This window comes from Bubalus bubalis, chromosome 4 (genome assembly GCF_019923935.1).
Source record: "Bubalus bubalis isolate 160015118507 breed Murrah chromosome 4, NDDB_SH_1, whole genome shotgun sequence".
NCBI classification, from domain to species: Eukaryota; Metazoa; Chordata; class Mammalia; order Artiodactyla; family Bovidae; genus Bubalus; species Bubalus bubalis.
Window position 1 is genome coordinate 64,570,666 of NC_059160.1, and position 24,524 is coordinate 64,595,189.

Consider the following 24,524-nt stretch of genomic DNA (forward strand, 5'->3'; position numbering starts at 1 on the left):
GAGGCCCTGAATTGGGAATTTGGGCCCAGCCACTCCCAGCAGAGGTGTGGGGTGGGGGTCCCTCTGGCAGTCCCTATCCAATGCATGTAGCTGTTTCCCATCTAGGTGGTCTGTGAAACAGCTGAGGCCAATGGAGCCCCTTATACTTTCTGGTGAGAAGCTCTGCCCCTTGAGAATTAGGGTCTGGGGGGAGAAAGGGAGGTTGGAACACCGCTGAACTTTCTTGTGGGCCATGCAGCAGCCCTGAGGATGACCAGCAACCCCAGAGGAGTCAGCATCTGTCTGTGCCCCAGGTGCTAATGCAGAAAGGGAAAGAAACCACCGAGAATGAGAGGTGGGAGTAAAAAGACCTAGGAGTGTTCGTGGGTGCTGGGTGTTTGGGTGCGTTTGTTTTCTGGCCTATCTCTCTGGTTCCTCCACAGCAGGCTCCAGAGCCAGCGATCGCACCAAGGATGTCTGAGGGAAACGCCTAACACAGAGACGCCCCCTCCCCAAGGCTCAGCTGTCTCCCGACTGTAGAAGGTCCCCAAGAGAGGGCTCCCTCCGGGACGGGATTGGACTCTGCTCCAAGGAGGCGGGCCGCGGGGCCGGCGGCCGAGGGGTATTTAAGGCTGGGCGGAGTTGGAGGTGGCCAAGGGCGAAATGAGTGGGCTACCGGGCGCCAGGACCTGCCCAGGTCCGGGAGAGGCCTCCGACCTTAAGTCCCCTCTGGGCGCCAAGTTCAGGGAACCTCTCACCGAGACCCGGTTCCAGCAGCTCTTCGGAGACGCAGAGCAGGAGCCCGAGCTGCTCGCGGAGCCGCGCTGGTCCCGGCTGTGGCGGCGGCGGGCCAGCGCCTGCTCTGGACCAGGGGCGTGGCGCCTGCTCCTGGCGCGGCTGCCTCCGCTGCGCTGGCTGCCCCACTACCGCTGGCGGGCCTGGCTGCTCGGGGACGCGGTGGCCGGACTGACCGTGGGCATCGTGCACGTGCCCCAGGGTGAGCGGCCCCAATAACAGCCTGGCAGGGGCCCAAGCTCTAGGGGGCTTCGGGTGGGCACAGGGCCTGGCAACCGGGAGCGAAGTGGGTGGGCTACTGTGGCTGCGGGCTCGGCGACAGGGACCCAAGGCCGAGTTCTGGGTAAGGACAGTGGAGCTCCATCAGATCCCCACCCCCAGCTCCCCTCATCTGTGCAATCCTGCGCGAAGTCTTGGCCACGGTCCGACTCAGGGAACTGGAGAGACCTCTGGGCTTGAACGCTTGCCCCCCACCAGGACACATCGGACACGGATCTCTGACCTTGACCGCCCCACGACCTCCCACCCACCGAGGCCTGTTAACCCCTCAGTTCCCTCCTGTGGTGTGATTTAATGTGCCTGTGCCAGCCTCCAAGAGTGTGGGAGAGGAAGAGTGGTCCTGGAAGGTGGGCCCCCAGCCCCTCACCCACACACCAAAGACCTTTCCTTCCACTACACCCCCAGGCATGGCTTTTGCCCTCCTGACCTCTGTGCCCCCAGTGTTCGGACTCTACACTTCTTTCTTTCCCGTCCTCATCTACACCTTGTTGGGTACTGGGAGACACCTGTCTACTGGTGAGTGTCCCACGGACTCCTTTCCCTCTCTGTAGGGTGAAATGGACAGGGGGTTGAGGCTTCCCCTCTTATAAGCTCCCTCGCTCTTACTCTCTTCTTCAGTCCCTCACCTTCCTTTCCACCATCCCTGAGCCAGATTTCATGGAGAGGAAAAGTCTGAGTAAACTCCTGCCTCTTTGCACCCACCTCAAACCTCCAGTAGGCACTGCCTAGGTCAGAGGCTCAGGGCAGTCCAGCACGGGATGGTGGAAAGGAAGGTGGGGAGAAGAGATGCACTGTCACCCAGAGGAGGGTGTAGTCCGCAGGGCATCCGCAGGAGGGGCAGGGGCAGGGATCTTGGCTCCGTAGCCTTCTAGCAGAGGTGGTCTGACAGCAGCCTTTCTGGCATAGTGCCTGGAGCCTGGGCGGTCACCTCGCCCCAGACTGGCACATCTGGTGATCTGTGGGTTTCTCCCCTGGCCCTAGGAACTTTCGCTGTCCTCAGCCTCATGACCGGCTCGGCCGTGGAGCGGCTGGTGCCCGAACCCCTCTCAGGGAACCTGAGCGGAATTGAGAAGGAACAGTTGGATGCTCAGCGGGTTGGTGCGGCTGCGGCAGTGGCCTTCGGGAGCGGGGCCCTGATGGTGAGGGAGGACGGAAGGGGGGTGGGGGGGAAGGACTGGGGGAGTCCACTCTGGGGGGGGGGGAGGGGAGAGGGAGGGACAAGTGTCCAGCGGAGGTCTAGGCAGAAGAGGTGTGCGAAGAAGCTGATGACCCTGTGCCGGGACTGGTCTGCTCTTCTCCCGTGGTGATCCGGGCATCTTCTCCTCTGCAGCTGGGGATGTTTGCCCTGCAGCTGGGCGTCCTGGCCACCTTCTTGTCGGAGCCTGTAGTCAAAGCGCTGACCAGCGGGGCCGCCCTGCACGTGCTCGTGTCCCAGCTGCCTAGTCTTTTGGGGGTGCCCCTCCCACGTCAGATTGGCTGCTTCGCTCTTTTCAAGGTGGGGGTGGGAGAACAGTGAGGAGGCTTCTAGTGATCCCGGGAAGAGGGAAACCCGCAAAGGAAGGAAGGAGGGCCAGTGGAGGGACAGTGTGTGGTGGTGGTGGGGCAGTGAGGGTCGCCGAGGAGGTGGAAGCCCTACTGGGAGCCAGGAGAGAAGGCCTGGCCTCAGTCTGGGGATCGGACTGCCGGCAGTCGACCCTGGCCCCAGGCCCCTCTGCTCACTGCCCTGCCCACAGACGTTGGCTGCTGTGTTGACGGCGCTGCCCCGGAGCAGTCCCGCCGAACTGACCATCTCAGCACTCAGCCTGGCGCTGCTCGTGCCGGTCAAGGAACTGAACGTGAGATTCAGAGACAGGCTACCCACCCCCATCCCGGGGGAAATCGCCATGGTGAGGATGGCTCTCGGGTGCCAGCCCCGTGCACCACGCAGACCCTGCTTACCCTGTAGGAAGTGGCCGCTGCCGCCCCCTCGTGGAGCGCGGAGAGGTCACACACGAGAGGTCCTGCTCACACGTGTGCTTTGCCAGGCTCTTGTCAGAACGCTTTGACCCTCGGGAATCCCCCACCCACGGGTTTGCCTTTCTCTCACAAAGCCTCTGAGAAAGTCTTCTTTCTCCTTATAGCGCCCCCTTGCGGTGTCTCTGGCCACGGCACCTCCACTCCCGTCTTTTCTCTCCTCTCACCCGGTCTTTCACCGTAACTCAAGGCTCATCTCCCTTCCGGCGTCCACCTACATGTCTCTCCTCAGTTAAACAGCATTCCATTCATACCCCACAGATACCCCATATATCCCTAGATGTAACCCAGCTTCCGTGCTTAGAATGGCTCGGTTGTACCTCTCGATATCCACCGTTTCTCATAGCAGTGTCCTCTCACTTCCTCTGGTCCATCTCTCTCCATAGTTCCCGGCACACATCATTTCTCTTTCTTTCATTCTTTTTTTTTTTTTTTTTTGAATCGCTGCGCGGCTTGCAGGATCTTAGTTCCTGGACACCAGGGACTGAACCGACTCCTTAGAGAACAGAGTCCTAACCATTGGAGAACCAGGGAATTCCCTCTCCACTCTAAATCAGTTAGATCCCAAACACACCCCAGCTCCCTCAGTTGCTGGACTCCTGCAACCCCTAATCCTGAGTTACAGTCCTCTCATACTGAGCCCCTTCTAGCCTCTGCTGGGGGCCATCTCCACCCATGCTCTAATTTGCTCTCTTTCCCAGGTGCTTCTGGCCTCTGTGCTCTGCTTCACCTCTTCCCTGGACACAAGATACAATGTCCAGATAGTTGGGTTGCTGCCTGGAGGGTAAGAGAGAGTGAAAAAGCACTTGTTTTCTTTTCTCACAACTCTCCCACCCAATGCCTCCTTCTGCCCTGCCCTGTACTATTTCCTCTTTCTTCCTCATATCCTTATTATTCCCAACCCACCCTCACTGTAGATTCCTCTCTTTCTGCAGATTTCCCCAACCTCTCCTCCCCAGCCTGGCTGAGCTGCCCAGGATTCTGGCCGACTCGTTGCCCATGGCGCTGGTTACCTTTGCAGTGTCTGCCTCCCTGGCCTCCATCTATGCAGACAAGTACAGCTACACTATTGACTCCAACCAGGTGTGACTTTGCATGAGGACCCTAGCCTCATTCAGGAGACAGACAGCCCCCTAACGTGGTGTCCCCCTCCTAGCCATGCCTTCCTATCTCTCCTCTTCATCTCACTTCATCCTCTCAGGAGCTCCTGGCACATGGTGTCTCCAACCTCGTCTCCTCCCTCTTCTCTTGCTTTCCCAACTCTGCCACGTTGGCTACGACCAGCCTACTCGTGGATGCTGGTGGGAACACACAGGTAAGAGCCATGTTCTCGGGTGAGGAGAAGGAGGGAGGGATATCCATGTTGGGTGGTGGTGGAACAGGTGGAAGATTGGAAGATACCCAGGTGGCAGTCCTGTAGAGGACGATGGGAATCTGTGAGGGAATGTGAGTGGGGCGTGGGATTATCTGGGAAGAACATAGAGAAGAAAGGTCGGTTAAGACCTCTGTACATTCTAAGCACTGAGAAAGGGCATGGTGTCCTATATGTAGTTCAAAATAAGGACAATACTAATCTGGAAAATAAATTAAGAAACAAAATTCTGGACTTTTTCCTTGTGAGGACATATTCTTTTTCAAAGAAATGTCACATATTAAAGTCTCTCCTGGATATTTTTGGTTTCCTGTATTTGTTGGTGTCCTAAGCATGTGGTTAGCCTGCTTTTTAGAGTCATCCAACAGCGGCTTTTAAAATGGAGGTAGGCTGCAAAAATAGGGATGTTGAACTATATCTTGGGGGAAACCAACAAATGACAGGTATTTAATTGGGCGAGGGGAAAAGTGAAGAGCACAATATCAAGAAGGGGTTAAGGAGTGAGGAACAGCAGTGTGGAAGGGGATTTTGGGAAGAGGGAGACTTCCAAGAAGGCTGACACAGAGGCAGGAGACCATCTCTCAGTAGGGGTGGCTGAGGTTCCCTCCCTTCTTTGCTTCTGTCCCTCCTGCCCTACAGCTGGCAGGCCTCTTCTCCTGTATGGTTGTCCTGTCTGTACTACTGTGGCTGGGGCCCCTCTTCTACTATCTGCCCAAGGTAAGCAGCAGAGGAGGCAGAGGGATGGCTGGGAGGGGCAGCTACCTCCCCACACATGGGGGTGGTCAGCCTACCTCCTCTGCCCTAAGGCTGTCTTGGCCTGCATCAACATCTCCAGCATGCGCCAGATGTTCTTCCAGATGCGAGAACTCCCTCAACTATGGCGCATCAGCCGCGTGGACTTTGTGAGAAATGGCAGCATTGCTCTCAGATGCCCCCTCCCACCTTCCTAGCGTCCCCGGCCTCTGCCCTTGATCAAAGTTAACTCAGAACCCAGTCCTGAGTTCTGCAGCCTACCCATCCTCAACTTGTATACCTCCTAATCCCTTTACTCAGAGACAAGGTGAAGGGTAAAGCTTGAACCTCTTCAGACCTGAGTATTTGTAACTCCCCAGGTGGTTCAAGGTGTGAGGTCCTTACCCTTGGTGTGTATCCCCTCTTAGGTCAACCTCATCCCTTCCTTCTGTCATTCTTTCTACTTTCTCCCGGGCCATCCCTCCCCATCATTTGCCCTGGCAGTCACTGCCCCTGGACCCACCTTCCCTGGCAGTGAGGGCCTGGCATTTCTTCTGGGCATTTCACTCCCATCCATGTCCTGCAGGCTGTGTGGATGGTCACATGGGTGGCTGTCGTGACCCTGAGTGTGGACCTGGGCCTGGCTGTAGGTGTGGTCTTCTCCATGATGACTGTGGTCTGCCGCACCCAGAGGTGGGAGCAGAGATGAGGGGAGTCACGATGAGAGGAGGGGAGAGAACAGAGTGCTTGGGGTGACTCTCCAGCCAGATCAGGCTGGGATTCTGACCCCAGCTTCCTGCCCAGGGTACAGTGCCTGGCACTTGGACTGGCTGAGGGGACAGAGCTCTACCGGCCACTCAGAGAGAGCCACAAGGTGGGTGGGCTACAGCCAACGAAGGAAGGGAAGGTTAGACTTGGATGGTTCACTGACCCTCTGACCCCTTAGCTCCTCCAGGTCCCAGGGCTCTGCATCCTGAGCTATCCAGCACCACTTTACTTTGGGACCCGAGGGCAGTTTCGCCGTGTCCTGGAGTGGCATCTGGGGCTTGGAGAAGGAAGAAAGGTGAGGGACCTGGTCAAAGGGAAGTGTGGCTTCTTTGGGGCTGGGAGGCAGGTGGGTGTTCCAAGGGGGATTCTTGGGCTCACTGGGTGCATGTTTGTGCTCACGTCTCAGAGGTGGTGACTCCCTTTCTCTACTCACAGGAGGCTCCAAAGACAGATGGCCCACCTGATGCAGGTGAGGTGGGAGGATAAGGAGGGAGATTTGGGCACCACCCACGGAGGCATCTGAATCCTCCTGCCTCCTCCCATCCTAGCTGCCGAGCCTGTCAGGGTGGTGGTCCTAGACTGCAGTGGTGTCACCTTTGCAGATGCTGCAGGCGCCAGAGAAGTGGTTCAGGTGAGGGAGAGGGTAGGCGAAGGAGGAAGTCCCCTTGTGGTTTCGTGAACACTTAACGAAGTAGGACTTAACCCCCTCCCCCTCCCCCACTCCCACCCCCACCCCCACAGCTGGCCAGTCGATGCCGAGACGCTGGGATCCACCTTCTCCTGGCTCAGTGTAATGGTGAGATGTGCAGGATGGAGGGATCTGGAGACAGGGGAGTGACCGGACACTTGGCGGGGAGGGAAGAGGACACAGTGTGGACGTAGGACCGGAGGACCTTATCCCCTCTCCACACAGCCTCAGTGCTGGGGACGCTGACCCAGGCAGGACTCCTGGACAGAGTGACCCCAGAACAGCTGTTTGTCAGTGTCCAGGATGCAGCTGCGCATGCTCTGGAGAGGCTGGTGAGGCGGCAATAGCAACAGAAGTGGAAGCTGGGAGGTGCTGGCCTATGGCGAGGGGAGGCGTGAGTCAGTGACTGAAGACCCTGGCAGAGGGATTTTCAAAGGGGGCTTAGGAGGAAGATGAAGGAAAGGGATGGGGATGAAATGATTAGTCAATATAAGACTAAGCCAGGGAGACTGGGCCCAGCTGTGGGTGAAGAACTGAGGAACTAAAGTTCCAAAGCAGGCAGTGTGCCCCTGAGAGGACTGCCAAATCATGGGTGAGGGAGGGGAGCGCCAAATCTACTTCTGACATGTCCCTTCCCTGTTCCAGGAGCTCAATGGTCCAAAGACTTGCACAGTGTGGGTCTGACCCGGTCATTTGGTGTGTGGAGGGCCCCAACGAGACATGTGTGAGGCGGTCCATGGCCCCTGAGTCCCCTGACTTCATGTAACTAATAAAATGACGCTGAGAGCCTCTGGGGTTCATGAAATGAGTCTGGGTGTCTGCACATGGACCCTTGGTGCCCCTTCCTTCACTCCCAAAGCATTGCAAAGACACAACTAAAAATGGCTTTCCCCTGTATGTTCACCAGCCCCCATTCCAACTCCATTCTCTCCATGGGGGTGAGGCTGCAGCCACTGCACAGAGTCCTGGATCCAGAGATCGGGGCACAGCCCTGGGACTATATACTGGGGGCTTCCCCAACCCCTTAGTACCAAGGAGATGAGAGGAGAGTATTTCTGCTTTAGGTTTTTAGAGTCCCCCTTTGGGCTCTTTGGCACTTGAAAAGCAACCCCCCACTCCCTGCCCTAGGAGAAGGGGTAGGGGGGAGGACTTGGCACTGGCTGTGGGACAAGTTATGGCTCCATCATGCCCCTGGGCACTTGCAGAAAGGAGGAGGGACACCAGGACAAGCCCCTGTTTGGGATCAAGTTCTGAAGGAGACTGGGACAGTCAGTGGAGTGGTCACTGGCTGGCGGGGTTTGCTAGGAATTCCTGGCAGGGACAAGGAGGCAGGCCTAGTCTGACAGCTGAAAGGCCCCAAGTGGCCATCACTCTGAAGTCATGCACTGCAGCCGGTGTTTGAAGAAGAGCAGGCGATGTTTGGCCACCTGACTCTCGTCCAGTGATCCCGGGTAACGGTACCGAGCATAAGTCTCTGCCTTCGCATCCCTTGAGGTCCAAGGCAACTTCAACTTGGATGCGTGATCCACAACGACGTCTGAGCAGGAGCCCACTTGAAGAGAACCAAGTCCATCCAGGAAGAATTCTGGGGGCAGAGGGAAGGGGAGTACACAATGAAGGGTCTTGAGGATTCAGAGGCACCGCTGCCCCTAAAGGAGAACTGAGATTTGGGATATGGTGGGTGCATATGCAAAGACTCCATCTCTAAGGACCTTAGGCATGTAAATCAACCCTTTTGAGTCTTGTATAAAATGGAGTCAATATCCTTATCTTGTACTTTGAAAACGGATTCCTTCCCTCCCTCCTGCAACACACACACACCCAAAAATTCAATAAATGCGGACTTGGCTGCTCCGAGGTAGCCTGAACCAGGAGATTCGGTTGGGAGCAGGATAGAGGCCGAGGTGACCGTGGTGGGGAAGCTCAAGGCAGACCCAGTGGCTGTACTGGCCGCTGAGGTTTAAATGATGTTTGGGGCTGGGATGTTTGGAGCTCTCTCTGTGGCCGGGGCACGGGTCTTGGCGAATCTTCGTAGAACTGCTCTAGGGACCCCGGTGGCAGCTGTGGGCTCCGCGGGGTGGTCGGGCAGTAGTACTCAGGGCCCCAGGCACCTTACTGCCCCACCACCCCGCGGTCCCTGGTCCCGAGCCCCGAAGGGTCCCTGCCCGGCCTGGAGGGGGCGCCACTCACCCAGGTGCGCCACGCGGCTGAGGCGAGGGTCAAAGCCGACCTCGCGCACCTTGTCAGTGCGCGCCAGGAAGAAGTTGACCACACCGTCGGTGACCACGCACCCCGGGAAGCCGACGAGCTCGTGGTGGAAGCCGCGCTTCTGCCGGAGGCAGTTCCCGCGGCCTGGCGCGCCGGGCTCCACGCTCAGCAGCTGCCGGTAGGTGGTGGCGAAGCCGGAGATTTCGCGCACCGCGCCCCCCACCTGCCGGGGCGGGAGGACGGCTGCAGGCCGGACACGCACTGGAAGGGGTTAGGCCTGGGCTCCCTCTCCCCACCAGGCTGGCTTTCCTGCTGGGTCCTTTCCCGCCCCACCCCTGCAGGACCCAGACAGTGGCCCAGGCTCTGCTTCCGTCCCAGGGCTGGCTGCTCTCGGGTCTCCCGGCCTTGCCCTTAGCCTCCCGGAAGCCCTCCTCCCATCCTCCATCCCGCTGTCCCTCCCCTACCAGGTCCAGCGGCGTCCTCTCCAACACGTCCACAAGCCTCTCTAGTCGCGTCCGTGCCGTGAAGACGAAGTCATCGTCCACCCACAGCACGTACTTGGTGGTTACTTGGGATATGGCCAGGTTCCGGCCTGCGAACCAGCCCTGGGAAAGGGTAAGTAGGGTTGGCGATGCTATTGAGATAGGACGCAGTCCTTTGCCGCCTACTCCTCACTCCTGACCTCTCTCAACAGCCTCTGTCTGTGCGTGTATGTTCAGTCTGAGACCAACTCTGCGACCCCATGGACTGTAGCTCGCCAGGCTCCTCTGTCCATGAGATTTCCCAGGCAAGAATACTGGAGTGGGTTATCATTTCCTCCTCCAGGGGATCTTGCCTACCCAGAGAGCCAACCTGCATCTCCTGCAGGCGGATTCTTTACTAATGAGCTACCTGGGAAGCCCCTCAACAGCCTGTGCCCCTCTCCAAACTTTGGAAGTGCTTAGGAATGGCCGGGAGCTAGGTTTAAAAAAAATGCAGTTTCCCACTGTCAGAGGCTCTGAGTGGGTGTTCTGGGGGAAAGTCTTGGAATGTATTTGATTCATGCGTTCATTCATTCATTCATCAACTATTTATTGAGCCCCTACTAGATGCTAAGCACCATTCTAAGAAGGCAGCTCAAATAAGACAGCTCCCGTGGAGCTTACATTTCAGAAATCCTCATGCTGGATTCACTACCCTGGAGACTGCAGACTGAGGGCATGCCCCCTCCCGGTGCCCTGTGGCTGTGCACCTTGCCAAAAGGCATGAGATAGTGCTCGATGTGGGGACCTCTAATGCTCTCTGGCTTGTCGCTGTCGTCCGCGATTACCACTGTGACCGTTGGGTAGAAGCGGCGGATGCTGGCGATGAGTGCCCGTAACCGATTGTAACGAAGGAAGGTCTTAGTGGCGATGGTGACCAGAGCGCTGATGTTGTACTGGGCTAGGAGTGAGGGACAGAGTTAGGTGCAGAGGAGAGTGGCGAGTGAGGAGAAGGAAGACACCTCCCAGGGCCACCCTCTCCCAACTTTCTTCCTGTCAGGCTGGATCTATGCCCCTGAGCATACCAGTCTCACCTCCCTGGGGTGGAGACCCAGGTGGGTACAGCCGAGGGTTGGGTGGGTGTCTTATGCGGATGGTGAAGGCAGCTTCGTGTCCCTCGGTGGAGAACCGGACTGGGAATAAAGACATGAGATGTGGCCCCTAGGGCTTGGCCAACATTCTCTTTTCAGTAAGTTAGTATTTAAGTGCCTACCCTGTGTTGCACTTTTCTAGGCCCTGTTAGATAAGAATGCAAGGTTTGTATCCCCCTGGAACTTACATTTTAATGGGTGGGAGAAAGATGATAAAAGTTTTCATTAAAAGCTAGCCTTTATTGAGCATTTACTATGTGCCAGGCACTTTTAAAATTACGTTAACTATATGAACTCATTTAATCCTCACAATAGCCCTATTAAGTAGATTCCTACTACAGAAAAAAGAAGGCAGAGAGAAATTAACTTGTCCATAATTACCCAACTCAGGCAAGAAAGCTGGGGTAGGAACCTAGTCCATCTGGTTCCAGGTTAAGTAAATAAGAAAATTCAGGTACAGATAAGTATTGAATAGAAAATAAGACAAGTATTGTGAGAGTGAAGAAGATCCATCTGAGCTGAGATCCAAACGATAAGGAGCTAGCCATACAAAAATCTAGGGGATGCACAGTCTAGGCAGAGGGAACAGCAAGTGCAAAGGCCCCCCAGTGGGAGTAGGCATGGTAAAGTAGCCTTGGAGAGAAGCAGGAGGGCTGTTATACACCTTTTGCTAGAGGAGAAATGGGGGCTCTGGGAGAGAAAGCTCTTTGCCCTCTAGTAAGTGGTGGGCTGGGAATAGAGCTTGAGTCTTCTAGTTCTTGGGTCAGGTCATTTCCTGGGGCCCCCATGGTTGGACACACCCAAGGCTCAGGTTTCCCTCTGGCCTGTTCCAGCCCCAGTTGAACAAAGGCCCCTTCTCTCCCTCCTTGGCCCTGCTGGCCCAGCTGAAATGCCCATTGTGTGTCTGGGCAGCTCTGGCCATTGCCCGAGTGTCTCCCACACCCTTTGCCATTTGCTTGCTCCTTCCTTTCTGGCTTCCTGTGTTCACCCAGCCTGTTACTACATCCACCCAGGCCTCGCACCTGTGTCTGCTGTGTTTGCCTGGTAGCTTCGGCTGCTGTAAGTGACCAGTTGCAGCTGCCGATTGAGTTGGTCCAGCCCTGGGCTGGTGAGGGTGAGATCTGGCTGCCCTTCTCCGATGAGAGTCACTCCAGTTACTTCCCCTGCCACGTCCCAGGTGCCCAAGGAGGCAGTCAGGTTCACCTGGGAGAGGGGATTGGTGAGTGCAGGGTGATGCCCCCTACCCACCTCTTGCCTCCCTGCTTCTTCCATCCCTCCTTTGGCAGCCTCGCTGCCCTCCTTGCATCATTAATGCCCACCTGGCCTCCCCACCCTCCTGTTTCTTCTCACCTGGTATACCTCCTGACCGGAAGTGGCCTGCAGGCCCAGTCCTGGAAGCAAGGAGAGGGAACCAGAATCACAGACAGCCTGGGATTCCTCCCTTTCTCCTCCCTCTTTCACCTCACACAGCACAGAACTTCTCACCCATCCCTCCTATTGAGGCCACAGCAGGGCACATTGTAGGGCATAGCCCAGAGTAACTGATTTCTCACTCCTTCCCATCAAAGCAGTAGGTCTTGTGTGGCCTGCCCTGCCTGTCCATCTAACTTCAGCCAGTCAGCAAGAACACACACTTCTCCCTAAACCTCTCCAGTTGTCTTCGGCAATTCCCCACAATCCTAGAGTCCCTTCTGTCCCCATCTCCCACCTCATGAGCTCTCCCTGACCTCCAGTTTCCCTTTCATTAGAAGCCCCCTGCCTGGCATTCCAATCTTCCCTCATTCTTTCTCACCCAACCTGGGCTCTGCTACCCTCACAGTGGTTTAGGTCCTCCCCTTGTACCCTCCTCCCCACCTGGCACCAAGATACTCCGGAGGGGCTGGACCTCCACACCCTGCAGGGGGTACTGTAGCGGGGAGTTGGCAGGGGCTATGAGCAGCTGGTCAGCAGCAGACTGGCTCCTGGCAGTGAAGGAGGGGGAGGACAGAGGAGGAGTCAAGGGGAGCTCTCCCTCCTACCCCACCCTCCCTCCAGGCCTCCCACGGCTCTCCACAGGCAGAGTCACATCCTCCTTTCCACTGGGTACCTTGAAAGGAAGGCCTGGAACTCCTGCTCCCTCGAGGCAGACACAGTGCTCAGCTCCTCAGGGTCAAAGGCCTTGGTGAAGTCAAAGGCTTGGACCTGCCTCTGGAAGGGGAGGTGAAGGCTTCCCTCACTGGACTCACAACTGCAATTGTTCGCAGACAGCAGCCTGTGGAGCCGGAAGGAAGGGTCCTCAGAGCCCAGCCATACAGCTCACTCATCCCACAGAAGGTTGACACAGCACCCTCACCTTCGCCATTCAACCCTGTTCATCCAAAATCTGTCCCCTTAATCACTGCTCTTCAAATAGTCCCCCAGAGGAGGGACCGCCCATGAGATGACCTATCCTCTACATCTGGATTTTACAGAGATATAGAACAAACCAAATGCTAAGGTTTCAGAGTTGCCTACACACCATCAAGACCCCAGCTGGACCCCTTTCACAGGAAATGACCCGGACTCACAAAGTCAGGGCCCTCCCCTGATTGCAACCGTCCCTTCCCCACTCTCGAAGCACAAGACTCAGTAGCCCCCTCCACCTCTCACTTTACTACCCCGCTCCACCCCCACCCCCCAACAACCACTCTGGGGAACCCAGGCATCAGAGCTCAGCAGTAGAGGAAATAGAAGCTTCCCAGACTACCCCCCAGTGAGTGCCATGCTGTCACCCCGACTCCTTACACTCACCCCACCACTTGCTCCTTGATCTTGACCGGGATGTGTGCGTATCTGGGCTCAGGGGCAAGACCTAGCAGTTCTGGCCTGGGGTTGCCCTGTAGGGGCGTCCACAGCGCAAGAGGTGTCCGGAGGCCCGGCGCGACCCGGGTGCTCGCGTACAGGAGCCCCAGCGAGGCGCAGGCGAGCAGCAGGACGAGCACACAGAGGGCCCGGCGGCCCAGCCGCATCCTGGGTGGGCGAAGAAGTGGGAGGGTGAGAAGGTGGTGGGCGAAAGCGTGGGATGAGACTCTGGGCCCCCACGGTTCCGCAGACTCCAGCCGGCCCGGCTGGGGCTTCCCGCATCTCGGGCGCCAGGATTTGCATAGCGAATCGGTACCCTCGTCCCCCTCCCCTCACTCCCCGGGCCTCGGGTCTCCTAGCCTCCTTTCTTCTCGCCCTCTCCCACATCTTGCTTTCCATTCACGCCCGAGGCCTGTTATCTCTATGAAGCAAGAGACCTTAGGAGGTAGCGGTTTCGACGCGGCGGCTCATAAGTAGAAAAAGCACGGTTTTATTAGAATAGCCGATGTTCCGGAGCCCGCCGCCTCCCTTGGCCCACGCATCCCCCACCCCCTCAGTCCGAGCATCACCTGGCCCGGGTGGGCTGCAGAGGGCAGCGCCACACCTTGCCTGTCATGAAAAATGCAGAATCACGCCTGCGCTGCTGGGTGGCCCCGGCGGAGGTGACCCCGTGCGTGGCCTCGCGAAGCCGTGCGGGGCGACAAGGTGGACCGGTGCGTGCGCCTCCTCCCGCCTCCGGCTCAGTCCCGCGTCCCGCCCCAGCACTGACCTGTCTTAACGCTCTAAGGCCGCCGCAAGATTTCGGTCAGGGCTGTGCCAGGCTCTCAGACCTGGCCTGAGGGTCCTCATGGGGCTGGAGGCGGCCTGATTGGGGAGTCGGGCGTGAGTCTGAGAGTGACGGGGAATCCTCCTGTCTCTCGAGCGCGCACGACCCCGCCCGCCTTTGGACTCTCCGGGCTTTGTAGACCACCGCGCTGGGGTGGTTCTGGGCGTTTCCTGCGGGTTGGGGGATCGGAGTCGAGAAACCGCCGCACTTCAATCCCAGAAACAAATCCAGGGTTCCCTGGGACCCTGTCCCACTTGCCGGGCCGGGAGAGCCCGGGCCGCCGCCCGGCTTTTTAAATAGCGGCAGCTCGGTTCGGGTGTTGGTTGCGGAGGAGCGTCAGGCTACGCGCAGAAAATGAGAGCGCTGGGGCGCCTTCTGGTGGGCCCGGAGGACACTGCGGGGGCGCAAAGCCAGCGAAGCACTAAGGTCCTTCTGTTCACGCCCCCTCCCTCCCCGCCAAACCTTTGCCCCCGAACCCTGGCATCTCCCCCGCCCCACCGCGATTCCAGTCACTCTATTCCTATTCGTTCGGAGCCGTCTTTCCATCGAGACTTTGGCCAGGACTGGCGATAAGGGCTTTGGGAAGTGATGGGGTGGGGATGCCCTGTAACCCCATTTCAAGGAAGACTTGGATACTTAGGGTGAGATGAAGGAACCCAGACAAGACTGGAAAATAAAGACTGCCTAGCTAACAAAGACAAGTTGACAGCCTCCCTCCTAGCCTCGCCTCCCCCGCCCTCCGGCCCCCGCATACCCCAGTTCTCTAAGGAATACTCAATGATGTAACCAACACTCAGTAATTCAAGGGCCTGCTTCTTCTGACTGCTCCTTGTTGCAGACTTGCGGAAGGGAAGATCCCCAAACAGTGCCTAGATTGGTTGTACTTACGCGTGCAAGCTGCAGACCTGTACTACCTTAGCTGTAGCTGGATTCTTGCTGCCCTAAGTTCTGTGGTTCCATGATTCTAATAAAAGATGTCACAATTTAATAGGGAAAAAAGATGTTATAGGAAATGTAAAACATAATGTAAATGTGGGGGCAGGGGGGAGGGAAGGTTGGATTATTGGACGAACTGTATACAAAGAAATGACTAATCGGCTGGAGGGAAAGTGAGATTCTCACCCTCTACACCAAAATAAATTCCAGATGTATCAAATAGCTTGTTATTAAAAATGTAACCACAAAGAGTAGTAAAATAATTCATGGAGTTTGTTTTGTTTTTTTATCATCTTGGAGTGGGGAAGAGATCTCTAAGTAAGATATAAAAGGACATATTAATAGATCTGCCTGTATAAAAAGCTTGAGTGAAGAAATTTCTATAAACAAACTTGAGAAATGACAAACTGAAAAAATATGTGCAACATGTAAGACAGATAAAGGTCTATTTTTCTTAAGAGCTATAAAACATCAATAAGAAAAAATTATCAGTCACCCCTAAATAGGCAAAAATTGTGATTAGACAGTTGAGGGAAAAAGTAAAAATGGCTTTTCAAACAAATGAATATACACTTGACCCTATTCATAATAAATAAAATCCAAATTAGAGTAACAATGAAATGGTTTTTGTTTAGCAAGTTAGTAAAGGTCAAAGAGTTTGCTAACACAAGTGGTCAAGTATTTGAAGAAATAGTCACTACCATACACTGTTGTGAGTGTAAACGGACCCAGTTTAGAGCAATTGGCCAATCTATTATCGGAGAAGGCAATGGCACCCCACTCCAGTGCTCTTGCCCGGAAAATCCCATGGACGGAGAAGCCTGGTGGGCTGCAGTCCATGGGGTCGCTGAGGGTCGGACATGACTGAGTGACTTCACTTTCACTTTTCACTTTCCTGCATTGGAGAAGGAAATGGCAACCCACTCCAGTGTTCTTGCCTGGAGAATCCCAGGGACGGGGGAGCCTGGTGGGCTGCCGTCCATGGGGTCACACAGAGTCGGACACGACTGAAGTGACTTAGCATAGCATTAACAATTAAAATATTAATCATTTAAATCTTAAATATTAGTAAGTTAAAATTTTAAAGATATGATTCAATCAGACAATGGGACACTGGATTAATCTATATCTACTGATACTGAATGATATCCAAAGCTGTTAAGCAAAATAAACAACAGCATATATAGTTGGCTCCTGAGTGTGGATTTTAGCTTCTAGGATTGTCCAAATATTAGAAATGAAGTGCTGCCATAATAAAAACCTAACAATGTGGGAATGGATTTGGAACTGGGTCTTGGGTAGAAGCAGGAAGGAATCTGGGAGTGTTAGTGAAAGACTGAAAAATATTGAAGAGCATATTAGTAGAAGCCTCATGTCCTTTGAGGAGGCTGCTGATAAAGAAAAGTGAGAAAGGTAGGGAAATTGAGGGGCTTCCCAGGTGGCACTAGTGGTAAAGAACCTGCCTGCAAAGGCAGGAGATGTTAAGAGATGCAGGTTTGATCCCTGGGTTGGGAAGATCCCCTGGAGGAGGGCATGGTAACCCACTCCAGTATGCTTGCTGGAGAATCCCATGGACAGAGAACCTGGTGGGCTACAGTCCATGGGGTCGCGAAGAGTCAGACATGACTGAAGGGACTTAGCATGTATGCATACATACCTAATGAAATGGGGATCTCATTGAGATTTTCAAGCAGAATGTTGAAGATGCCTTCAGGTTTCTTCTTGTCACTTTTAGTAGAATATGTAGGAAAAGAAAGTGAAAGTGAAGTCGGTCAGTTGTGTCCGACTCTTTGCGACCCCATGGACTGTAGCCTATCAGGGTCCTCTGTCCATGGGATTCTCCAGGCAAGAATACTGGAGTGGGTTGCCATTTCCTTCTCCAGGGGATCTTCCCAACCCAGAGATCGAACCCGGGTCTCCCACATTGCAGGTGGACGCCTTATCATCTGAGCCACCAGGGAAGCCCTGGAAAAGAAAGAGATAAGCTAAAGAAAGGAATGCCAATAAAAAAGTCCTGGGGATTGTTAGGTTTGAAATTTCCTAGCCTCTCCAATGGAGAAGGTAATGGCACCCCACTCCAGTACTCTTACCTGGAAAATCCTGTGGATGGAGGAGCCTGGTGGGCTGCAGTCCATAGGGTCGCTGGGAGTCGGACACGACTGAGCGACTTCACTTTCACTTTTCACTTTCATGCATTGGAGAAGGAAATGGCAACCTACTCCAGTGTTCTTGCCTGGAGAATCCCAGGGACGGGGGAGCCTGGTGGGCTGCCATCTATGGGGTCGCACAGAGTCGGACACGACTAAAGCAACTTAGCAGCAGCAGCAGCAGCCTCTCCAAGGACCAGTGAGGCTAGAATTTTAAAAAATGGCTTCCAGGACTTCCTTGGTGGTGCAGTGGATAAGTATTTGCCAGCCAATGCAGGAGACATGGGTTTGATCCCTGGTCCGGGAAGAGTCCACATGCTGTGAAGCAACTAAGCCAGTGCACCACAATTACTGAGCCCATGTGCTGCAACTACTGAAGCCTGAGTTCCTATAGCCGGTGCTCCACAAGAGAAGCACCACAATGAGAAGCCCACGCATGGAAACGAAGAAGCCCACATAGAGCAAGGAAGACCCAATGCCGCCAAAAAAAAAAAAAAAAAAAAAGGCTTTCAGGGAAAGACCATATCTAAGGAATGCTCAAGAACTATTGTCTAAAAATAAAGCCAAGGATATAAACATAAATCCTCTGTTAAAGAAAGAGCTAAGGCAGTGCCTCAGAATGGTTCCATTAAACAATAGGACTCTCAGTGATCAAAGAAGCCAAGGAAGAGAAAGGTTTATCTCAATAATATTTGTGAATATGGCTTTCATGTGATGTAGTTAACCTCAATAAGATTCACAGAAGAACTATAAAGATTTTAAGAGAATTGCATTTGCAAAATTTTATTGGTGATAGAATAATTCTCTCTTACTATTCTGATAGATAAATGTTTGCTGTTTTAAATCCCCCAAGTTTGGAGTAATGTATTACACAGCAATAGATAACTAATTCAGAATATTATATAGTTGACCTTGAACAATGAGGGGGTTACAGGCACTGCTCCATTTAAAATAAATTACCCCACTTTGCCTGTACCCCGCCAGCGATCTTTCAGCATCCTGCAACCCAGCGAGACGTGCTGCGCACCGAAGGAGCGGACATGGGGAGAACGATCATAGCCAGGCTCGGACTGGGGCTGCTGCTTCTGGCTCTGCTCTTACCTACGCAGACTTACTCAAATCAAACAACTGTTGTAACACCTTCAAGTAACTCCTCCCAGACTACCTCACCTGCCCCTCATCCAGCCAATGCCACCACCAAGGCAAGCGATGGTACTCTGCAGTCAACAGCCAGTCTCTGTGATCTCGGTTTCCCTTCTACATCTCTACTGTTAAGAGACTCAGGCGAAGAAACATCTGTACTTCACCATCTTCTAAATCCGGTTCAAATGGCATCTATACATCCTGTGTGACAAAGGGAAAAAAAAAAGAGAAAAAGAAGTCTTCATTGAATAAATCTGCTGATTCCACACCTTATTTAATTGACAGAAATTATTGAGGATCCCAAATTTGGTTGAAGAGCATGTGAAGGGTTTGACTAGATGATGAATGCCAATATTAAATCTGCTGGAGTTACCTGTACAAGATGAAGAGAGACAATGTCCAAAATTAGTTGAGATGATTTCCTTAAATGTGGCTTAAGAAGTATGGACACATAAAGCTCTACCTTGAAAATGAAAATAGATTTTATCTTACTTAGAGATAAAGAATGGGGTGTGGAACAAAGGCCATAAAACAGTTAGGTAAAACAGAAAGCTTCTATGATTCTATTTGTATGTACATTAGCAGGAACTTCCAGGAGTTACTGTAAATTCTCAAAGTGTTGTTTCAGCAGTACTAATTTAATGCTGACATACGATAGATTAAAATTTTATGTTAAGCTATCAACTGTTCTCTTGGGAGCTGAACTTTTCCTCTGGGGCTTTGGGCTGACATTGCATTTGACTTTTTATATAGTGCCAGGGCAAAGATGATTAATCTACCCTAAATTCAAGCATAATGAATACATTTTGCTTACATACTATTCCTATTCAAAAAGAACACTAGATTTATTTAAACAGATAACAAAGAATAGAAGTACATTGCTGTCAATGAATTTCAAAATATTTTTTATTTCTGCATACATTGAATAACTTTTACAGTTTAAAAAATGATCTGTTTTGAAGGTAAAATTGACAAATTTTGAAATGAAAAAGGCTAATATGTGAAGGAGCCAAACTGTAAATCAAATATTTGTGAAGTCAATACTGGAAGCTTGCTTACATTGAATTTAGAAAAACTTTTATACTCTTTTCTGTAAATACTTCTTTTTAAACTGAATCAGAGTAGCCACATTTGGAACACTTTTTGTTATCATTTGATGTTTTTAGATAGTTAGAACCTGGTCCTAGGCCTAAAATGGGCTTGATTTTGGAAAGTAAATCTTTTCACAACTGCCTTGATGCACAGCAACCTTTTTAAAAATAGACACTCCCTAAAGTCTTTTGTTCACATGGTCACACACTGATGCTTAGATATTCCAGAATCTAATATGGCCACAGTAGTTTTGAAAACCAAAGTCATTTTTTTTTCCATCTTTAGAAACCAACACTGGAATAAACATATCCAACAGATCTCAAGCTACTGTGTGTGTGAATGAACATTCCCTTTTGTTTTACACCTGAATGCTGTATATCTGTTTTGGATTGTATATTGTGTTTGTATATTTATGCTTTGATTCATAGTAACTTCATGTTATGAAATTGATTTGCATTAAACACAAACTGTAAATAAAAAAATAAAAATAAAATACATTACCAATAAAAAATTCTGATTAATTTTTTTCTTCTTGGTTATTCATTTTAAATAAAGCAGTGTGTACATGTCAATCCCAGACTTCCTAACTATCCCTTCCTTCCCCCTCTACATTTCCCTCTGGTAACCATAAGTTCATTCTGTAAGTCTGTGAGTCTGTTTGTAAATAAGTTCATTTGTATCATTTTTTTGATTCTGCATATAAGCTATATTATATGATATTTCTTTCTCTGTCTGACTTACCTCACTTAGTATGACAATATCTAAGTCCATCAAATTGCTGCAAATGGCATTATTTCATTCTTTTAACAGCTGAGTAATATTCCATTGTATATATGTACCACATCTTCTTTATCCATTCCTCTGTTGATGGACATTTAGGTTGCTTCTATGTCCTGGCTGTTGTAAACAGTGTTGCAATGAACATTGGGTGCATATATCCTTTTGCATCATGTTTTTCCCTGGATATATACCCAAGAGTGGGATTGTAGAATCGTATGTAGCTGTATTTTTAGTTTTTTAAGGAACCTCTGTACTGTTCTCCATAGTGACTATACCAATATACATTCCAACCAACACTGTAGGAGGATTCTCTTCTCTCTACACCCTCTCCAGCATTTTTTGTTTGTGGATTTTTTTAATGATAGCCATTTGACTGGTGTGAGGTGATATCTCATTGTAGTTTTGATTTGCATTTCTCTAATAATTAGTGATGTTGAACATCTTTTCATGTGCCTCTTGGCCATCTGTATATCTTCTTTGGAGAAATGTCTATTTAGGTCTTTTGCCCATTTTTTGATTGGGTTGTTTGTTTTGATATTAAGCCACATGAGCTGCTTATAAATTTTGGAGGCTAATCGCTTGTCAGTCACATCATTTCCAAATATTTTCTCCCATTCTGTGGGTTATCTTTTCATTCTGTTTATGGTTTCCTTTGCTGTGCAAAAGCTTTTGAGCTTGATTAGGTCCCATTTAAGTTGCAGCAATATCTTTTTCAACCCATCTCCTAGAGTAATGCCTGTATTCTACTTTAATAAAAAGAATCATACAGAATGTAGTCTTCTGTGTTTTGACTGTTTTTCTTTCAGCATTATGAGTTATTGTGTATAGCTGTAGATCATTTCTTCTCAGTCTATACCGTTGACCTTTGAACAGCACAAAGGTATTGTTGAACTTTTCAAGTCCATTTATATGAGGATTTTTTTTCACTAAATACATATTATGGTACTATATGATCCAACACTGGTTGAATCCATGAATGCAGAACCCCAGATTCATCAAGGACTGACTATGAAGTTTTACATGGATTTTTTAATTTAGAATCTTTTTCTTGGTTAACAAAAGTAGAATACAGGCAAAACTAATCTATGTTTATAGTCAGAATTGTGATTACCTTTGAGGCATGGAGTAGTAACCGCTGCTGCTGCTGCTGCTGCTAAGTCACTTCAGTCGTGTCCGACTCTGTGCAACCCCATAGACGGCAGCCCACCAGGCTTCCCCATCCCTGGGATTCTCCAGGCAAGAACACTGGAGTGGGTTGCCATTTCCTTCTCCAATGTATGAAAGTGAAAAGTGAAAGTGAAGTCGCTCAGTCGTGTCTGACTCCTAGCGACCCCATGGACTGGAGCCTACCAGGCTCCTCCGTCCATGGGATTTTCCTAGAAGGGGTCAATCTGGATGCTAATAAAGTTGTGTTTCTGCATTCAAGTGTGATTAATTTGTAAAAATACACAAAGTTGTATACTTGTAATCTGTACTTTCCTGTATGTATATTATACATGAATACACAGTTTAAAAATATGAGAGAACACTTGTAATCTGCTTTTGAAAATATTCAGAAGCTTTTTTCTTCAAGCAGTATACCTACTCTCAGTGGGGTGATTCTTCTGATAGTCAGGTTGGGTTGATCAGGTAGCTGTAGGCAACTGGCAGCTCACCTGGGGCTGGATGATAAAACTTGCCTTTTCTCACATGATGGGAGTTTGGTGCTCTTGACTGAACCTCTTTTTCCTTGAGGTCTTTCATGGCAATCTCAGGGTAGCCAGTGTGTGAGAGTGGAAGCTTCAGGCTCCCTTGAAGTCTTGCTTGTAATTCACACAGTATTATTCCTTCCCCACCCTCTCTCTCAAGTGTATTTAGGTGCTAAGGCAAATTATCAGGTTATCCCAGCTTCAAGGAGTGCTTATACTCCATCTCTTGATGGATATAAATGCAAAACATTTATGACCATTGTATTTATTCATAAATTTTTATTTATTCACCTATCTATTTATTTATCTTTGGCTCTGCTGGGTCTTCACTGCTATGAGAGGACCTTCTCTAGTTGCACCGAGCAGGGGCTACTCTCAAGTTGTGGGGCACGGGCTTTTCATCATGGTGGCTTCTTTTGTTGCAGAGCACAGGCTCTAGGCACCCAGGCTTCAGCAGTTGTGGTGTGTGGGATCAGGAGTTGATGTGTATGGGCTTAGTTGCTTTGAGACATGTGGGATCTTCCCGAACCAGTGACTGAACCTGTTTTTGAGGCAGGTTCTTAACCACTGGACCACCAAGGAAGTCCCATGACCATTTTAAATCTTCTATTATCAACAATAACCAAATTTTTAAGTGCAGGAATTGTTGCTTAATTAGGTACTTTTAGAAAGGAAGAATGTCTGAATAACTTGGTGTCAACATTATAAGGAACATTGCTCTGAAATGACAGAGCATTATATACAAAGGTGCCTGGAAATAAACATATACCCAATAACAATCAACAAGAGACCCAGATCTTTTAATACCCTTTTCCACTAAAAGGAACCAGGGTCCTTGGATTCATTCCAGGTCCTTTCCCACGGTTGGGACAGGAAAAGTTAAAGATGAACTTGGAATGTCAGACTGAATAAATTAATGTAGGAAAAGAGAAATTGCTGATTGACAATAAAAGGGAAATGATGAAGTAGAAAATAATTCTGCAACCATCAGAGTAAAAATTGGTTTGATCAAGAGTCATCAATGAGTACTAATTTTAAGGGAGGAAGTTTCATGAGGAATAAGGTGTTTACATAGTTTAAAGTGTTTCCCCACAGTTTGCTTGTTAGTTACAATAGGAAAAATTGTAACTTCACAGTGGGAAAAACAGACAGCACTTGACTAGGTGGTCAAAATTAATATTACTAATGAGAGGCAGAGGAAGTTGTGAGCCTCCAGGTATGTGTCTCCACCCCAAGAAAGACACAGAATCACTTAGGCAGTATTCTGGCTAGGGGTACATAATTTGATTCTAAATATGGGAAAACACACAAGCCCCAGTTGAGGAATATTTTATATATTTTTAAAAATTGGCCAGTATTTTATTTTTAAATATTAATGTCATGAGAGACAAAGACAGACTGAGTAACTATTCCAGAAAAAAAGGAGACTAAAGAAACAACTAAATACAATATGTGATCCTAGATTGAGTCCTGTCCTTGAGAGGAGAAGAAAATGCTGTAACAGACATTTTGGGGACAAAATTGGGATATGGATGGTGGTTTAAAGTCACTGTTTTATCTTTGTTAAGAGATAGATGGTAAATGTTAAATTTCCCATAGTTGGTAACTGTGGTTACCAGTATCCTGTTCTTAGAAAACGTACTCTGATGTGTTAAAGAGATATGGTGGCATGATGTATGTTATCTACTTTCAAATGACTCAAGAAAAATAAATAATTGGGTCTTCCCTGGTGGTCCAGTGGTTAAGACTCCACACTGCCAATGCAGGGGGCCCAGGTTCAATCCCTGGTCAGAGAACTAGATCCTACATGCTGCAGCTACAGAGTCCACATGCCGCCACAAAGATCAAGGATCCTGTGTGCTGCAGCTAAGACCCAGAGCAGTCAAAATAAGTTAATACACAAGTAAAACTAAATTTAAAATAAATAAATAATAGAACGTGTTGTATATATATGTGCATGTGATATATACAATATATAATTTATATTTTATTAATGTAATTATTGGGAGAAGGAAATGGCAACCCACTCCAGTATTCTTGCCTGGAGAATCCCAGGTACAGAGGAGCCTGGTAGGCTGTCATCTATGGGGTCGCACAGAGTCGGACACGACTGCAGCAACTTAGTAGAGAGAGAATGTAATTATTAATTATTTATTATGAACTATATAAAATTATATCTATAGAGAATGATAAAAACAAATGACAAAGAAACAAATGATAAAACAAATCTTGACAAAATGTCCAGAATTGGTGAAGCTGGATAAAAGATACATGGATTGGATAGGAGAAAAGTGATAAGCAGAAAGTTATCTGAGAGCAACTAGAGGCGGTCACTTCAGCTAACTGTCGAATAGGCACCTAATCCCACCAAGCAATTTCCCAGCCCTGCCTAGTAATATGCTCACTAGAACTCCAAAAATAGGGGGTTGTAAAACCCCCACCCACCAGGCTGGCAGGACTTGCCCTATCTCTAGCACATGCCCACACCTCACAGTATCCTGCACTAAAGTAATCTTCTGCCGCCACTGGACTCATGAACTGCTCGTGAATATTCCACAAATACGTACATCTAATTATAACAGACCAAATTATGGGAAGAACATGCGAGGTAGTGTATCTTGTTATATAACCTGCAGTTGTCAATCA

General features: G+C 50.3%; 2 protein-coding genes across 16 annotated transcripts; one reads left to right on the forward strand and one right to left on the reverse strand.

The window, feature by feature from the left end:
* The first annotated feature begins 25 nt into the window (after positions 1-25).
* On the forward strand, positions 26-18,533 carry LOC102408525 (solute carrier family 26 member 10). 10 transcript variants are annotated; one of them, XR_006550504.2, is made up of 20 exons: positions 139-976; positions 1,459-1,569; positions 2,035-2,192; positions 2,384-2,548; positions 2,787-2,939; positions 3,768-3,850; positions 4,002-4,149; positions 4,268-4,381; positions 5,078-5,155; positions 5,245-5,340; positions 5,757-5,863; positions 5,975-6,044; positions 6,117-6,233; positions 6,374-6,407; positions 6,487-6,569; positions 6,680-6,734; positions 6,852-6,958; positions 7,272-9,012; positions 9,302-9,449; positions 18,160-18,533. XR_006550504.2 is itself a non-coding variant. In XM_044941546.2 (19 exons), exons 2-19 carry the CDS (start codon positions 643-645, stop codon positions 7,308-7,310), a joined length of 2,052 nt encoding a protein of 683 aa, XP_044797481.1. In that variant the 5' UTR covers positions 26-152; positions 239-642; the 3' UTR covers positions 7,311-7,434. The 10 variants fall into 10 exon arrangements, 9 of the variants coding, with proteins under 9 accessions (XP_044797481.1, XP_044797482.1, XP_044797483.1 ...); XM_044941546.2 differs by lacking the exons at positions 9,302-9,449; positions 18,160-18,533 and having other exon boundaries at positions 26-152; positions 239-976; positions 7,272-7,434; XM_044941547.1 differs by lacking the exons at positions 9,302-9,449; positions 18,160-18,533 and having other exon boundaries at positions 139-334; positions 423-976; positions 7,272-7,434.
* B4GALNT1 (beta-1,4-N-acetyl-galactosaminyltransferase 1) lies at positions 7,507-18,481 on the reverse strand. 6 transcript variants are annotated; one of them, XM_025283858.2, is made up of 13 exons: positions 18,346-18,481; positions 16,686-16,756; positions 13,836-14,262; positions 13,216-13,434; positions 12,533-12,697; positions 12,301-12,407; positions 11,797-11,837; positions 11,469-11,649; positions 10,381-10,488; positions 10,066-10,256; positions 9,299-9,439; positions 8,817-9,057; positions 7,507-8,211 (listed from the first exon to the last, which is right to left on the reverse strand). In XM_025283858.2, the coding sequence occupies exons 3-13, from the start codon at positions 13,880-13,882 to the stop codon at positions 7,994-7,996; spliced, it is 1,659 nt and encodes a 552-aa protein (XP_025139643.1). In that variant the 5' UTR covers positions 13,883-14,262; positions 16,686-16,756; positions 18,346-18,481; the 3' UTR covers positions 7,507-7,993. The 6 variants fall into 6 exon arrangements, with proteins under 6 accessions (XP_025139643.1, XP_025139645.1, XP_044797491.1 ...); XM_025283860.2 differs by lacking the exon at positions 13,836-14,262; XM_044941556.1 differs by lacking the exons at positions 16,686-16,756; positions 18,346-18,481 and having other exon boundaries at positions 14,036-14,731.
* Positions 18,534-24,524: the final 5,991 nt, after the last annotated feature.